General features: G+C 40.6%; 3 protein-coding genes and 2 non-coding genes across 5 annotated transcripts in view; all 5 read right to left on the bottom strand.

Annotated features, from left to right (window-relative positions):
* Nucleotides 1-680: 680 nt before the first annotated feature.
* On the bottom strand, nucleotides 681-4166 carry rps4x (ribosomal protein S4 X-linked). The gene is made up of 7 exons (XM_008320437.3): nucleotides 4088-4166; nucleotides 3458-3535; nucleotides 2678-2858; nucleotides 2039-2136; nucleotides 1563-1734; nucleotides 1138-1295; nucleotides 681-831 (listed from the first exon to the last, which is right to left on the bottom strand). The coding sequence occupies exons 1-7, from the start codon at nucleotides 4088-4090 to the stop codon at nucleotides 730-732; spliced, it is 792 nt and encodes a 263-aa protein (XP_008318659.3). The 5' UTR covers nucleotides 4091-4166; the 3' UTR covers nucleotides 681-729.
* LOC112488224 (small nucleolar RNA SNORD61) lies at nucleotides 995-1064 on the bottom strand. Its single transcript, XR_003052066.1, has one exon. It is a non-coding gene; the product is annotated as a small nucleolar RNA SNORD61 (small nucleolar RNA).
* LOC112488223 (small nucleolar RNA SNORD61) lies at nucleotides 2486-2563 on the bottom strand. Its single transcript, XR_003052065.1, has one exon. It is a non-coding gene; the product is annotated as a small nucleolar RNA SNORD61 (small nucleolar RNA).
* Nucleotides 4167-7097: 2931 nt separating the features above from the next.
* On the bottom strand, nucleotides 7098-11007 carry cited1 (Cbp/p300-interacting transactivator, with Glu/Asp-rich carboxy-terminal domain, 1). The gene is made up of 2 exons (XM_008320449.3): nucleotides 9941-11007; nucleotides 7098-8693 (listed from the first exon to the last, which is right to left on the bottom strand). Exon 2 carries the CDS (start codon nucleotides 8672-8674, stop codon nucleotides 8084-8086), a length of 591 nt encoding a protein of 196 aa, XP_008318671.1. The 5' UTR covers nucleotides 8675-8693; nucleotides 9941-11007; the 3' UTR covers nucleotides 7098-8083.
* Nucleotides 11008-11096: 89 nt separating this feature from the next.
* Nucleotides 11097-12074, bottom strand: part of hdac8 (histone deacetylase 8) — a 10575-nt gene continuing 9597 nt past the window's right edge. The window contains exon 11 of the mRNA XM_008320460.3: nucleotides 11097-11720. Within this exon, the coding sequence (XP_008318682.1) occupies nucleotides 11698-11720 (23 nt within the window). The 3' untranslated portion in view covers nucleotides 11097-11697. The remainder of the gene's footprint in view (nucleotides 11721-12074) is intronic.

The following is a 12074-nucleotide window of genomic DNA, read 5'->3' as shown; positions in this document are numbered from 1 at the left end:
AAGAAAATAAACACAGATGGAAGAAATGAAGAGAATGTTGCTGAAATGTGTTAAAACTGGAGAAAAATCATGTGGCTCTCAGTGGCTGAAGGTTAAGTTTGGTGTCTAGCGACATCTAGTGGACAGAATGAACCCTGTAGCCATTGGAATTTGATTTTTTTCATGAAACGGTTCTGTACTTTAGTGTCAATACGTTTAGTACAGTAATTATTAGAGCACGACTTCATACTGCAGGTTATCGTATACACACTAGTACATGACATTCCCCAGACCAGACGAGTGGCAGTCAGGTAACGTAAGCCTTTATCAGGCTAGATTGGAGCACACCCAGTAAGTACCTTGTTGATCGAGGACCAGACACACAGCCACAACCTGTACCATCTGTTGTTGTTTTATAGCATAGCTTTATACTATATATACCTGTTCTATAGTTTAACTTGGCCTGAAGCTTTGATTTTCCTAGAACATATGAAGAAATATATTTCTGATATCTGATTAAAGAGTGTGTCAACTCCTAAGAACATACTTTACCCCATGCAAACTCAAGTCACTATAAAATAAAAAACATCTTAAAATTTTGACAAAAGATTTAAGATTTGACAAAATCTTGACTTCCTTCCACATGCAGGACTAAAAATCGGTATCACAGGAAAATGATGGAGACTGAACAGAGAACAGAGTCAGGTGTGTGTGTTTGTTTATTTATCAAGAATCAGAGTCACATCAGGTTTAACTGCTGCCCTGTTTAGCAGCCAGTCTCTTGTCTCTCTCCTCAGCAATGGTCAGACGGATTCCCTTTCCTCTGGGCAGGGACACCCACGGCTTGTTGCCCTGAGAGGGGAGGGAGGAATCACAGAAATGATCAAAAAATGTTTATTTGAGATCATTCTTTAAAAAAAAAAAAAATATATATATATATAAATGCTACAAATGTAGGATTTGATAAGTGAGGAAAAATCTTTTCTAATTGGAAGCTTTTCATTATCTGCAGGTGGAGCTCAGAACTTCTTAGAGGAGATGATCAGATTATTTCATGACTGTTCAAAATGAAAATTCATCCTTGCTCCACAAATCTAGTTTTTGGATTTTGTAGTGTTTTTTTTTTCTTTCAATTTGAGCATTTTTAAGTTTCTTCACCTTTCCGATGACAAAGATGTTGGACAGCCTAGTGGCAAAGCTGTTTCCTGTGCTGTCCTTGACGTGGACCACGTCGAAGGAGCCGGGATGGCGCTCCCTGTTGGTGATCACACCAATACGACCCAAGTTAGCACCACCTGTCACCATGCACAAGTTCGCTGAGGAGACAAAGAGCAACCTTTACTTAACCTTTACTTTGAACGGATGAAAAAAATAAGACAAGATTTTTAGAAGACAATTCACCACAATTCAAAAGGTTATAGATTCATGTGTGACTTTCTCTACAAGAAACATGTTAATGAAAAAAAGAAAAAGTTCAATACAAATAATAATGCAACAATCCCATGTTTCCATTCATTTACACAACAAAACCCCAACAGTTCTTTTAGTTCCATTCCATCAGACTCTCTGCCACACACTCTCACCAGTATCAAACTTGATGAAGTCGGTGATCTTTCCACTCTCCAGGTCAATGCGGACGGTGTCGTTGACCTTGATGAGAGGGTCTGGGTAGCGGATGGTGCGGGCGTCGTGGGTCACCAGGTGAGGGATTCCTTTGGTGCCAATGATGATCTTCTTCACCTTACACAGTTTGTACTGCAGAGGAACCAGAACCAGGTCAGAATCACAGGCTTCACCACAGCAGTGTTTAAAAAAACTTCAAATCCATCAACTGCTGCAGATGGAACAAGAACCAGTTTTATTTTTATCCTCAGCACAATTGTGTGAAAAACTGCCAGGAGAACAGTCTTTACCAACAGCATCCAGATTTCTACTTCGAGACACATGCTCTCATAAATTGACATGGTAAAAGAACTTTTACAACGATATTCAAAGGAAAACCATGTTCACACAGAATCCATCAGTAACTGAATTAGTCAGAGTGTGTGTCAGTTCTTACCTTAGCCTCCTCGGCTGTGATGCGGTGGACGGTAAAACGCCCTTTCACATCATAAATCAGACGGAAGTACTCTCCAGTCTTCTCGATACTGATCACATCTGAATCCAAAGAAAGACAAAAATGAAAAAAATAAATAAATTAAAGACAATTCTCACAAATAAAGGCAAAAACGTTTACAGATCAAACACTGTTGAAAATACATGATTTTCTGCTTGGTTAAATTTAGACACATCCAACATGAAGTTTCCAATAAAAATAAAAAGGTGCAGTAAATGCATCACAGGATTAAAAACTCAAACCTGAGGAAAACGAATAAAAGATCAGGTAACAACATCATCTCTCACAGTACTAACAGAGAGCTCAAAACAACCTCTAGGTCCTGGTCAGACTGGAGCATTACTATTAAATCTAAAGGTCAAATAGTACGTCTGTATATGGTTGCATGTGGAGCTCAGAACTTCTTAGAGGATTAAGTGTGATTTCAGCTCAAAATGATCAAACTTAATGAAGAAAAATCATCATTGCTCCTTACGTAAGTTCACACCAATCAAACACCAGCTCCATTAAGTGTCCACCCCACATTGAGAGTTTGTTTCCATTCTAACGCAGAAGATGAGAAAGTCCTGAATCAAGACTCACCCATGAAACCTGCAGGGTAGGTGACATCAGTGCGGACTTTGCCGTCGATCTTGATGAACCTCTGCATGCAGATCTTCTTGACCTCATCCCCAGTCAGGGCATACTTGAGGCGGTTCCTCAGGAAGATGATGAGGGGCAGGCACTCTCTCAGCTTGTGTGGACCGGTGGAAGGACGAGGAGCCTGAGGAGTAAAAAGTGGTCAAAATAAGACCAAACAAAACGTCTCTTCTTGTTGTACAACTTTCACATTTACTGCCAAAAAATATGTAACAATAATTCTCAACCAGAAGACATGCATCTTCATGCATCTTCACACAGTCAAAAGTTTCATTTTTTATACAATCTTAAATGAACAGACTACAGAACCAACATTCCTCCATTTTCAAAAATTAATTTAAAATTAATTAAAATAATTTTAAAAAAAAAGTCAGGTTCTAAATCAGTTTTTATGCTTAAAAGGAAACATTTTAATCTACCTCACAATCTAGTATAAGAAAAAAATAAAATGACTTAAATAAACAACAGTGGAAATTAGTTTGAGGACATTTTAAAAATCACCAGGTGTGTGCGTCTTGGTAATAACCATAGATTTGAGATTTCAATGTACAATGCACATAGTATCTTTGGTTCACACAAGGCAAAACAAGACTAGCAAACACGTTCATTACTATGAGTATTAACGCATCATATACAAGAGCACGTTTTCACATTTACTGTTCCATTAAGACAAACGAACACAGGAAAAATAATGGAATTTAATTATTCAAACGAATAACTTACAAACACTCCGGTGAGTTTGTCCAGCATCCAGTGCTTCGGCGCTGCGACGCGCTTCAGGTGCTTCTTCGGTCCTCTGGCCTGGACAAAAGAAGACGAACAAGGTCAACAAAATGCAAAAAGTCAGATAACGAGGAGAGAAAATGAACAACTGACACGCACAGTATCAAATAAATGAAGAGTGGTACAGCGAAACGCTCGGACACGTCGGTAGTGGTCCGGCTACTGCTAGTACCCCGATGCTAAAGCCGGGGTCGGCCTAACTTAAAACGAGCAACATAAATAAGTTCTAACGTGCGCGTTCTAATGTATGATTGCGCAGTTGAGTGGTATTATTGTAAAAGCGCATCTAACTGTATTTAGTGGATACCAAAAAAGTCTTCAATTAAAAGTAACGTTGATCTCAAGAGTTAGCCACAATGAACCTAACTAGCTATCAACGCTAATGGCTACCACTTTTTTAAAATCAACCACAAAACAGTTGTATCGCCGTTAACCGTTACAATATAAGCACATATCGTTTTATGTAGTGTTGAATGTCAAATTCTGAACAATAAATATGTGTTTAAATGGTACAGAAAAGCGATGTTTGTAGATATTTTCTTTTAGGAATGGTGAAGAGAATCTGCTCACCATGTTGAAGTCTGCGGGGAAAAGGACTAGCCTTCTTCCGGTTGTCAATCATAAGAACAGCGATGGTGGCCTAAGAGGGTCAAACAAGCTGAAAAGCAAAGCGATAAATACAGCGGGAAGGTTTATATCCATTCAGATCAAGCAATTTAAATAAATACACAACAAATGCAATGGGATATCACCAGAGTTCCTCTCAAAATAAAAAAGTAGTAATATGCGTCTCACAATATGCGTCTCTCTCTCTCTCTCTCTCTCTCTCTCTCTTCTTTTCTTCTTGTATCTCAGTTTAATAGGAAAGACAAAGGGGAAAGAAAGTCGAGTGAGTTTATGATGGACTCATTTTCAGTCGGTTGGAGAAAATGACCTGAAGTTAGTGAAATAGTCATTAAAATATATGTTAATAATAATAATAATAATAATAATGGTGTATTTGTATGCTGTTGGTAAACGCATTTTATTTATTGGGGCATGGTCGTAATGGGGCCGAGGTGTTTTGTGTACAACAATATTTTTAAACTCTTAAATAAAGTAATGATGTTAGGCCACCTGATTACCACTAGGTGACAGCATTGGGCTATTTTATATTGACTTTAAACAGACGAACGTCTTCTCAAATATTAAATGACGAAAATATCAATGTTTCCTGGGTTCAATTTTTCTGGATTTTCAGGTTAGCTTGGAGCTAGGTGTGTCTGAATTTTAAAAAAAACCCAAGAGTATATAATGATCTGATGACTTCACAGAGAACTAGGCTTGCAAATTTAATCAATTAGACTTGAATCTGTCAAAAAGAGGGAATGGTGGGAAATAAAAATAAATAAAAATAAATAAAATACACACAGCTTAAAGTTTCAACTGATTATTGTATTATTCAGAGAAAAATGAACATTTACTCCTAAACACCTAAAAACATGTAGTGCAGACAGAGAAAAACAGACGATAACGTGGTGTAAACAGTTTTTTAACAGCTTTATTGCATCTGATTTCTAATTTCAGCTGAACCATTAAAAATAAACTGTGTTGTTTTATTTTAATTAAATATTTTTTTATTAAATGTTGTTCTTCATAACAACATCAGAAACAAGGTGCCAAGGTTTACACCAGGCAGTTGTTCCCAGCAGACTGACATCAAAGTGAGGAACGTGGCTGAAGGTGAGTTAAAAGGCACAGCTGTGAGGTGGTTCCAGGCTCAACGGTCTGATCCCTGGCTTAATCTGGAAAATCATAGGAAGGCTGCGGGAGGCGGGGGATTGAAAACCACGAGACGATTCAGACAGACTCTGGGTGCAGGGCTGGGAATGCTGCTCTGAGTTCAAACAGCAACAACACAGGAGTTACTCAGATGGGATTAAGGTCAGACTGAAAACAGCGCACGCGCACACACACACACACACACACAGGTAACGAACCTTCAAGGGGAAAATGTCAAGAATGTTATTGTAACCATTTAATAATGGAGAAGGAGGAGGCGGAGACAGCAGTCAGTCAGTCCTGAGGGTGAGGAACATCATGACTTTTGTCTCTGTCTCCACTCCAGTAAATCTCTGCTCAGTGACAGGGCCTGTGAGTGTGTGTTTGTGTGTGTGTGTCTGAGAGAGACAGAGGGGGGAGTGTGGGTCCTGAGGTACTGTGGTTACCATCAGTTAAATAGACATCAAATGTTCTTTGAAAACCCAGTCATTAAAAAATAGCACAAAAATAATTCAAAAATTAGATAGGGCACAGAGCTCATACCAAAGTCCATAGAGAAAATGAGTGATTATAGTCCATGGACACATGTGCTGCTGGTCCACTGCTGCCTCCTCTGGCCAGTTTGTGTCACAGAGTTATTGATAAAAATACACATTTTTCATCAATAACAACTTTGTCCTTGTGAGTTTAAACAGCTGGTTTTGTCTTTGGACTTTGGTGTGGGAGAGTGAGTGTGTCTTGGTGTAGAATCTAACTGTGCGATGAAGACGTGAAGCGATGGTTATGATCCTGCAGACTGTATTAGATGACAGGTTTTGTCAAGCTCCTGGAGTCAGACTTCCTCCAATCACTCATGTTCCATTTAAGCAGCAGAAGAGCTGTCTCAACAACAGCCGTCTCACCTATTAAAGCTTTAACACACACCACTGTCTGACACTCACTTTCCCAGTATCTGTTTCCACACACACACACACTCTCTCTCTCTCTCTCTGGTACACAGTGATGTGCAGTTTAAGAGTTTCTTCTCTGGTTTCTCCGCTGCGGTAACTCCATCCCTGGTCGTCTCCCTGCTTTAGTCCCATGTCTTTGTCAAGTCACTGTAAACTGGACACATATGGTCTCAGCAGGTGTGTGAGGGCTTGGGTGTTTTGTTGCATTCTCCTTTGCACTTACATACAGGTGTGTGCGTGTGTGTGTGTGTGTGTGTGTGGTCTAGGCAGAGACCCACAATGGTCCAGATGACAGACAAGTGGGACAGAGGTGAAAGGGCTTTGTTTCACTGCCCTCCTCCTCCTCTACACGTCTCATTTTACTCCAGCTGATATAGGTCAAAGCCTCCAACACGACTGTATCCATCGACAGCAGGACACACGGCGCTAATGCCTCCTATAGGCGGGAGGAGGAAAGTATCAGGTTTTCAATTTAAACCCCACCAAAGTCAGCGGTGCGACTACCAACACCTGTCAGGGGGTGAACCTGTGAGCTGACAGTGATAGGTGTCCCTCTGTGAGTAAGGACGAGCTCTGATGTGTGTGTGTGTGTGTGTGCCACACAGATGTTCTGGTCTGGTGCTGCCAGCGGTTCCTGGTCTCTTCGGCTCCTTCATTAGTGGTGGAGACGTGGAGGTGATAACAGATGTTCCACAGAAGCTCCTTGTGCAGGTGAGCTGATGGATATCAGCCTGTGTCTTAAATAACATGTGCCGAGGAAGCATGTGAATGAACTAAATAAAAGTCAAGGAGAAAGAAGACGTTTGAGATAATCAGTTCTCAGACAATTGGTGTCTTTGTCAAGTCCAGAGTCAGGAGTCTGATTCCCATGAGACTGAGCTCCGATTCTGTCCACCAACTGAAGACGGACACAAAGAGGTTCTCTTTCTGAAGAGAACTGAAGAGGAAAAGAAAAAAGTCAGCAGGAGGCGCCGCCGCCACCACCAAGAACCACAGTGCCAGGAACGGAACAGTTCTTGTCTCTACTGTCTGCTTGTGTTTCCAATGAGGTTGAAGTCCAATTCACACAAATCAGTTCTTCTGCTGGCTGAAAACAGTTCCATCGTTTTTGGTTCCTAGGTGAAAACAAACAGTCCCACAAGTACTAGAAGATCATGGAGGCCCCCTCACCCAGAAGTCAATCATTCACAGACAACAGTTCTATTAAAAAAAGCTGTTTGTGGGCCAATCAGAAAGCTGTGTGCTGTAAGCTCCACCCACCTATTTACTGAACTCTACCATAGTCCTCCCCCAGGAACAGGAACTGCTTTTACATTTATTCTTAATTCCTGTTATGAGCAGGAAGTGCACATTTTCCGAGATTTTTGTTTGTGATGCTAACAGTTCCTGGTACTTTCTCTAATTTAGTTTGTTCTTGATTTTACTCTCTTGGTTCCTGATACTTGTTTTGACTGTAAAAAAAGAAAACCCAGATACTTCCTGGTATTGGTACTTTTTCTGGTTCTATTTTGTGCCCTTAAAATTTGAGCGCTTCCAGGACCAGTCCATGGAACTTGTTCCTTTCAATGATTCAATCAATCCTGGATTGTGAACTGAAACAGTACCAGAACCTGTCCTCAGTTCTATTAGCCCAGAATAAGAGGAACAAAGAAGGACCTAGTGGAGGGAATATCTTTCTGCTGATTATTTTCTACGAAGACTTTTAGATTTTTGAAGAACAGTTCTCCGTTCCTCCTGTAAATGTTTTCAGCATGAAAGTAAAACAGTTCCATTCTTTTCATTTAATCGGTTCCATGTTGCATCATCCCAGAAAAGTAGGAAAAAGTAGAAAACTCCTGTTGAAGAATTTCCAAGCTCAGCATCCAGCAGGAACATCGGTCATGAAATCAAACTCGTTCTGACCCAGCCACAGTTCTGGAAGCTCATTGGCTCGATCCAGACCCAGTTCCACAACAAGGGACATCAGAACCTCCTCGTCCACAGGATCAAAGTCTATGAGACCTCCTGAACCAGAACCCTGGTGTTGGAGCCCCACTCCCATCCCAGCTCCGCTGAGACCTCCACTATGGACCAGGGTCTGGTTCACTGGCACCAGAGGTGAGACAGTGAAGCTCCGTGGACCTCCAGGTGGCGCTGTATGTCCAGCAGGAGACCCGGTCAGGTTCTGGTAGTGTGAGTTGAGCTTCTGCAGCTGCATGCTGGCTATGAGGTGAGGCCCGGTCTGGAGACAGAAACTCTGGGGTTTGGAGAGTGGTGGAGGTGCTGGTACTGATGATGGGGAGGAGGAGGAGCCTGTGGACGGGGAAAACGGTACCAAGGAAGATTTGGAGGAGGAGAAGTGGAGCAATGAAGAGAAAGAAGATGAGGAGGTAGAGGAGCAGGAAGAGGAGCTGAGGTCCTTCATTACAGCACAGGGGGCGTGGCCAGAGAACAGCAACGAGGTCATCACCAAGAACCGCACCAATCTGAGGAAAGAAGAAAAATGATTTCATAATTAGGAGTAAGAACAGTGGAATGTTTGTGGTCATAGCTCATGAACTTCTGGTCGTGTGTGTGTTGACGTTTTTACAGATGCTACCGTGAAAACACAACTACACGGAGATCGTCCGAGCTGCAGCAGTGACATTTGACACCGGTCATTTTAGAAGAGCAGGAGTTGGGAGAAATTAAAGGAGTAGTTCACTGTTTTAAAGGCCATTATTTTGACTTAGTTTAGAGTTTCAGTCAAAAAAAACAAAAAACAAAAACAAAAGCTGTGTTGACTCTACAGACATCTCTTTTCTTCTGACCCAGTAAGGACGACTCTGTTTGTGTGTAAAAATTGGACTTCTTTGAAGATCTAACGCACACACACTGATTGTGTCACATGATGTTGATGAGTACATGCGGGTCCAGAGAACAGAGCGAGTGTGTGTGTGCCAGTGTGTGTGTGTGTGTAAAGAGCAGAAAGTTTGTAAGTGCAGGAGAACATCGCCACCAGTGTGTTGGTGTGTAATACTAACCAGCAGAGAGCTGAGGACTTCAAGGGTCTTTTTACAAGAGGGTTTGAGTAACACACACACACACACACACACACTCACCACACTCAAAATGAATTGAACTTAAATCTTCCGTTCCAGTGAATCAAAACGTCCCCAAACACAGAAAATGAACACTGAAACAATCGGCTAAAAAAGAATAAATCTAAAAAAAAGTATCAAAACAGGTCAGAAAGAATTAGGCTGCAAAAAGTTAGCAATAATAGCTACATTTAACATAATTTACCTTAAAAGTTAGACTTAATCACAAACATAAAAATTATTTATTTAAAAAATGTTTTAAACAATAGAAAAACATTATGACAAAGTTAGCTCATCTATTCATCTTTAAAAGATCATAATAAAATATGAAACATATCTACCAATCCTAGGACTTGTTGTAAATATAAAAACTGAAGTTAAAGTCACTTCATGATGAGAATGAATTAAAACAACAGCGAAGTCAAGGACAGTTTAAAAACTCCAAAAACGAACTCAAACCCAACCTCAGAACTGCTGCTGCTGCTGCTGCTGTTGTTGTTGTTGTTGTTGTAAAAACAAAAAGTGGATAAAGGGAAATACAGAGAACAGCGTCCTGGACTACAATCGGCTGACAACAGTCTGGTCATCAGAAAGCTGCTCTAACAAACCTATGTCAACACGAGCATCTAAAAAGAAGAGGAAATGAAACTGACCTTCAGGAGGAAAGACTAACTCTCAGGTGAAACAGAAATGGAGATGAAAAAAAAAAAAAAAACAAAACAGAAAAAAACCACTGATTGTTGTTGTTCCTGTGAGTCGGTGTGTGATCTGCTGCTGGGTCTGAGCTTCATTTCAAACACTCTTCACTCCAAGTGTGTGTATGTGTGTGTGAATGAGAGAGGGCGGGAGAGAGAGAGAGAGAGAGAGAGAGAGAGTATAAGTCCTCATTGGCTGACTCCCAAAAACCAAGAACTGGACTTTCAAGGATCTGGAGGGATAATAAGGGTTAAACAAAAAAGACCAGTAAAACAAATTTTAACATTGAAAATTGGTATAAAAAACATAACAAAAAATAGAAACAATAAAAGTAATAAAAAGAAGGCTAAGGAGTCACATGTTCTTCAGCTGTGAACCACAGCCATGTGTTGGTTCATGTTCAGAGCTTTTATTGTCACGTAAAAATGGTCCACATGAAGACAAGAGGACACGTTATTCAAATCAAGATGGAAAAGAAAGACACACACACACACACACACACACACACACAGCTTACTTGAATAAAAACACAGACCACGCCTGAGAAAAACCAGTTTTTATTTGTCCCAGACAAAAACAGCAGCAACAGGATCTGGACCATTCCCAAAAGAGCGTGAGCAGTTTCCAACGTTCATGCAAATGTTTGTGAGTGAAGACAAAAGTGTGTGAAGCAGCAGGAACCACAGACACAAACAGAGGAAGAGGAGGAGCAGGAACTGTTGGTCTGAACAGACGGTTTTTATCCACGGCCCTGCAACTGAGGCTGCTGAAGGGGGCGTGGCTTTTTTACAGAAAAGGTGGGATCAGTACAATGTGACAATAACAGAAGGAATGGAAGCACAGGCCAGTGAAAAGAGACGACAAGGTCCTTGGTGATTTCAGCTCAACGACCAAAGTCCAAAGAGAAAATCAGTGATTTTAGCTCACAGACCAAAGTCCATAGAGAAAATCAGAGATTTTAGCTCACAGACCAAAGTCCATAGAGAAAATCAGAGATTTTAGCTCACAGACCAAAGTCCATAGAGAAAATCAGTGATTTTAGATTTTAGAGCTCACAGACCAAAGTCCATAGAGAAAATCAGTGATTTTAGCTCACAGACCAAAGTCCATAGAGAAAATCAGTGATTTTAGCTCACAGACCAAAGTCCATAGAGAAAATCAGTGATTTTAGCTCACAGACCAAAGTCCATAGAGAAAATCAGTGATTTTAGCTCACTCAAAACATTTCCCACAGATTACTTTTTCTTGTCGAACATAGTGTTTGTTTTTCCTGCACATCTTCCTCAGGGAGATAAAAAGAGACACAGAACACCTGAAACTAGGCAACTCCAAACACAAAACAGTTTAATACTCAGTATAAAATGGACAAAGTGATGGAACAGAAGAAACAGAAAACATGTCTTCACACTCATGGCCAATAACTGTCCTTTCGCTTCAACATCAACAGTGACCACAAATAATCAGACATTTCTCTACAGAATGACAAAATAAAAACAGACATATGACCTCTGTCTCATTAGGATGTTTTTTCCCCTGGAAAATGTGGAAACCTGTTTTCCAGAAACACTTCCACGCTGACTCCTTCCTGCCTTCATCCCTGCATCACTCCCTCCACGCCTCAGGGTGAAGGAGTCTAAGTCCACATTGTCTTCATTAAAGACCATGACCTGCAAGTGTGTGTGTGAGAGAGAGGGAGAGAGAGAGGCTGAGGGTCCTAAACCACATTCTTTAAATTCCCTGTAAACAAGAAAAAGAGAAAAGAATTGAGTTTAAGGAAGCATAAAACATCTGGACAAACCACTAGCTGTACTATACAAAAATACAAAGAGATAATTGTGATTTTAGCTAAAAGATACACAGGAGACCCTGCCCCTTGTGGTCAGCTTTCTTACAACTTTTATTTTAATAAAAACTTCTAATGCCTAAAACATTTATTCAGTAAGCTGATTTTCTCTCTACTTTGGTCTGTGAGCTAAAATCACTGATTTTCTCTGTGGACTTTGGTCTGTGAGCTAAAATCACTGATTTTCTCTGTGGACTTTGGTCTGTGAGCTAAAATCACTGATTTTCTCTATGGACGTGGACTTTGGT

This window comes from Cynoglossus semilaevis, chromosome 1, assembly GCF_000523025.1.
Source record: "Cynoglossus semilaevis isolate Cse_v1.0 chromosome 1, Cse_v1.0, whole genome shotgun sequence".
Taxonomy (NCBI): domain Eukaryota; kingdom Metazoa; phylum Chordata; class Actinopteri; order Pleuronectiformes; family Cynoglossidae; genus Cynoglossus; species Cynoglossus semilaevis.
Note: the sequence above shows the minus strand (reverse complement) of the source record. Positions and strands in the feature narration are given on the sequence as shown.

Excerpts from the sequence above, each read along its gene's own strand:
- rps4x (XM_008320437.3), bottom strand. Across the intron at positions 2,859-3,457 it reads ACAAACTCACCGGAGTGTTT|GCTCCTCGTCCTTCCACCGG; the intron begins GTAAGTTATTCG and ends TTTACTCCTCAG. Across the intron at positions 2,137-2,677 it reads CTACCCTGCAGGTTTCATGG|ATGTGATCAGTATCGAGAAG; the intron begins GTGAGTCTTGAT and ends CTTTGGATTCAG.
- cited1 (XM_008320449.3), bottom strand. The coding sequence starts at position 8,674 with ATGACCTCGTTGCTGTTCTCTGGCCACGCCCCCTGTGCTGTAATGAAG.